This window comes from Crocodylus porosus, unplaced genomic scaffold (genome assembly GCF_001723895.1).
Source record: "Crocodylus porosus isolate Cpor-Errol unplaced genomic scaffold, CroPor_comp1, whole genome shotgun sequence".
Classification (NCBI taxonomy): Eukaryota; Metazoa; Chordata; order Crocodylia; family Crocodylidae; genus Crocodylus; species Crocodylus porosus.
The window spans coordinates 88,391,388-88,395,197 of NW_017728886.1; the positions used below are offsets into that span (position 1 = coordinate 88,391,388).

At 46.4% G+C, this 3,810-nt stretch overlaps 1 protein-coding gene across 1 annotated transcript; it reads left to right on the top strand.

Moving 5' to 3' along the window:
• Window positions 1-180: 180 nt before the first annotated feature.
• On the top strand, window positions 181-1,487 carry LOC109322769 (probable G-protein coupled receptor 141). The gene has a single exon (XM_019553993.1). The coding sequence runs from the start codon at window positions 378-380 to the stop codon at window positions 1,374-1,376; it is 999 nt and encodes a 332-aa protein (XP_019409538.1). The 5' UTR covers window positions 181-377; the 3' UTR covers window positions 1,377-1,487.
• The last annotated feature ends 2,323 nt before the right edge of the window (window positions 1,488-3,810 follow it).

The window sequence follows — 3,810 nt, forward strand, 5'->3', positions numbered from 1 at the left end:
CAAGCAGCAGTATTCTAGCACAGTGTCATGTCTGTGGCAATACCTATGTAGTTCTTCAGGAATAAAGAGTTGCCTTTTTAACAGATGGCAAATAAATCTGGCACTCAAGTAATCTGGCCAAGAAGTTATTCTGCCTTGATTTTATAATAACACTTCATAACTATTTTTAGTTTTATGCCTAGTAGCCTGGTACTGTTTTAATAAGTTGAAGAATTTCCTCCTATCTTTTCCACGCCTGAGAAAGCTGTAAATCCAGGTTTTAGAGCTGTTCTTTCCTCATCCTTCAGAATATTTCCGTAATAGATACAATCAATTCCATCCCAAGAATAAAATAAACCCAGACCCACTAGGATTATGTTTGTACCACTGGAGCCAGAATGTGGTTGTGGACAAGTCCAGATTCAGTATTTAATCACATTGATTTTTTTTCTCTCTCTATTTTCTTAAGAATGCAAGAGAGAGATTTCATGAACATGACTGAGGAGGCACCAGCGTCCAATACCACTCAGCTTGGAATTGCACAGACCATACTGACTACAGTGTATTCAGTAGCCTTTACTGGAGGTGTGACTGGAGTCCTTGCAATGTCATTTTTTTTAGTTAAAATGAACACTCTGTCAGTGACCACCACCGCAATCGTGAACCTGGCCATGGTGCACAGCCTCCTCCTCCTAACAGTGCCATTTCGGCTTCATTACTATATTAATGGGAAATGGGTTTTTGGACTGCCCTTTTGCAAAGCAGTGAGTGCTACACTTCACATCCACATGTACCTGACTTTTCTGTTCTACATTGTCACCCTGGTTATTAGGTGGCTCATCTTCTTCCAGTGGAAGGACAAGGTGGAGTTCTATACGAAGCTTCATGCAGTGGGGGCCAGTGCTGCCGTGTGGACTCTAGTCTCTCTCATTGTGGTGCCCGTGTTTTGTTTTCAATATGGGAACTTTGGGAGATATGAAAATACCACATGTTTTAATTTCCAAGAAGAACTAAAGCAAGGCAATGTGAAAGTACTGAATTATATCATGATTGGGATTGTACCCTGCATCACTTGCATTCTTTTGGCTTTACAAATCTTCATCATTCTCAGGGTGGTGAAAAGGCTTTCAGGCTCTATCTGGTCACATCAAGAATTCTGGGCTCATATAAAAAGCTTGATTTTCCTAACTGTCATAATCATTTGTTTCCTTCCATATCATCTTTTTAGGATCTATTACATAGAGCATGTGAATGAGAATAATCAGTTAGAAAATGGCAATGAAATCACCTTGAGTATAACAGCTATCAGCTGTCTTGATTTATTGGCATTTGTTCTGAGTGGAAGCCGCCTTAAGCAAAAAGTTATTGTGCTCCAAAACAAGTTTACCTGCTGTTAGCAGGGGCAGGCAATCGATGTTTTGGCAAGCAATCGATGGCTGCATGACAGGCAGCCAGGGGCAGATAATTATCAATTTTCTAAATTTTTAGGGGCCCCATGGGCAAGATAGAATGGCCTGGTGGGCCGCATCCAGCTCATGGGCTGCATTTTGCCCACCCCTGCGTTAGCATTACTCTCCTTCGTAACTTGTCTTCCATACTACAGTATTTGGGTGAGTGGAAGGCACATGAACTTTGAATGTATTCTTTTGAATTAAGGCTATTTGACACCTGAACAGCTGCAGGCCCCCTGGGTCACACACCATTCAGGCTGCATGGACTCCCTTGAACCTCCCCACTTCCAGCCCACTGTGTGGGCTGTGCTGATTCCCAGCCCCTCTCCGCCTGCCCAACCCAGCACCTGGACTCCCTGGATGCACGGATTACGTGGATTCCCCGGGCTCCTCCTGTCCTCAGGGCAAAGGCAGGAAGCAGAAGCTGGAGGAAGAGAGGGGAGAGACTCTGGCAGCAGCAAAATGAACAGTGGAGGGAGAAGCAGCCAATTAACACATCAACCTGTGTGCTGCAAGTTGGACAGCCCTCTTTTAAATAATAAACCGAAAAAACAAGCCAGAATCATTATAAATGCTGTAAATATTTATTATTATAAAACTTCAGCCTGTGGGCTGCAAATTGGACAGAACTCTTTTAGGTAATAATTAGCAAAAATGAGCCAGAAATATTATACATGCTGTCAATATTTATTTTACAGGCCTCAAAACCCAGAATACATACTTGATTAGGTGAAAGCTGTCCATAACTAAGCACTAGCCTATCAGAATAGGTATCACTATGTGATGTGAAAATGGAAACTCTAGTCCCAATGCCATTTCAAAGAGGGGAAAGAGAGGAGGAGTCCAAGATGATTTGTACAAAATAGTGTGTGGGAAGGACACAAAATAAATATTAAAAAGATGGTAAGTGATGGAATAAAATGCAGTTTTGAAATATGTAGATTATTGTGCCTCTCATGTATATGTTAATTCAGTAACAACCATGGGTGGGTCCAGGATTGTGGCAATACGAATGCAGGAACACACCCTTTTGGGGTGGGGTACATATGCATTGAGCAGATGATGTGACCACTGCCCATTGCTGTGATTCTGGATCCCAGGGAACGCTCAGCAGCTGCTGAGCTCAGCAGTCTGGACTCTTCTCAGAGTCCCTGATTTGAGGTGGTTCCGAGTTCGGAGCCTGCTGCCCTTCACTCTGCTGAGTTCAGCAGGTGTGGGGGGGAGGAGGAACTGAAGAGCTGCAACGCTGCTTGAAAGCAGGGGTTCTCAGAGGAGGATTAAGATTAATTTGTGTCCTGGACCCCTGGGCCCATCCCCCATGGCCTGGACCCTACCCCCAACCCATGCCCTATCCTGCAGCCACAAGCTTCATCCATGGCTGGGACAGTGGGAGTAGCAGCCAGAATGGGATGCGCTACCCCCTAGGCCTGGGGCAGGAGCCATGGCCTCTCCCACCCAGAGGTCCACGATGGAGTCAGCATTGGAAGTGCAGAGCTGTTGCCCACCAAGCACGTGCGGCATGGACTGAGCTCTGGTGGTGGGTCCTCCCCCCGCCATTGCATTGAGGCTCATTCTGTCTGTAGCATCATCCAGCCAATGTGCAGGATTGCAGCTGGGCCAGCCCGGGACCTAGTTGCACTGGGGCTGTCCTACTGCTAGCAGGTTCCAGCCATGCACTGTGCCTGGTTCTGTTCCCTGCCACTGGCATGACTGTGCCTCCCCATCCAGTACCCAGGAGCCACAGGCTGCCACCTTGCTCATGCCTAGGTTGACCTGGCTGCCGGTTTTGTCCACGCTGAGCCAGGGGCCCCTGGGCTCACAGTCCCAGGTGGTTCATATGTTAATCCACCTGTGTTTCGGGGGGCAGTTAAGTTACAACTGGCATTACTTGGAGGAGCAGAACATTGCATTGAGTCCACGGTTGTTGCAAAAGCTTGACGGCTTTACAAACAGCGATGGAACATTGAGGACCCATTACAGTCCATTAAGGTGGTACACTGAAGCCTCAGAGCAGACTGCACTCAACAGGGACAGAACTCACCTCCTCAGTTTTTGCTAAGGACATCTTTTTGGACAGCAAGGGAAATTTTCAGGACCCATTAACCATCCTTGCCACAGTGGACATGAGTGTACCAGCTCACAGTACAATCAGACCTGTGGGTATTCCTGGACTTTTAGCAGGCAGCCCCACCAAGCCCTGGACTCCTGCCTCCCCCAACCATGCAAGCCCCTGTGCCTGATTTGTGGATAAGTGCTTACTGTCATGAAAAAAAATCATACCTAGAAAGACACTACAACACAAAGCACATCAAATATGAAATTTTGAGGACAGGTGCATGTGGACAAAATTACAGCCCTTAAGAAGAATTTGACTGCTCAG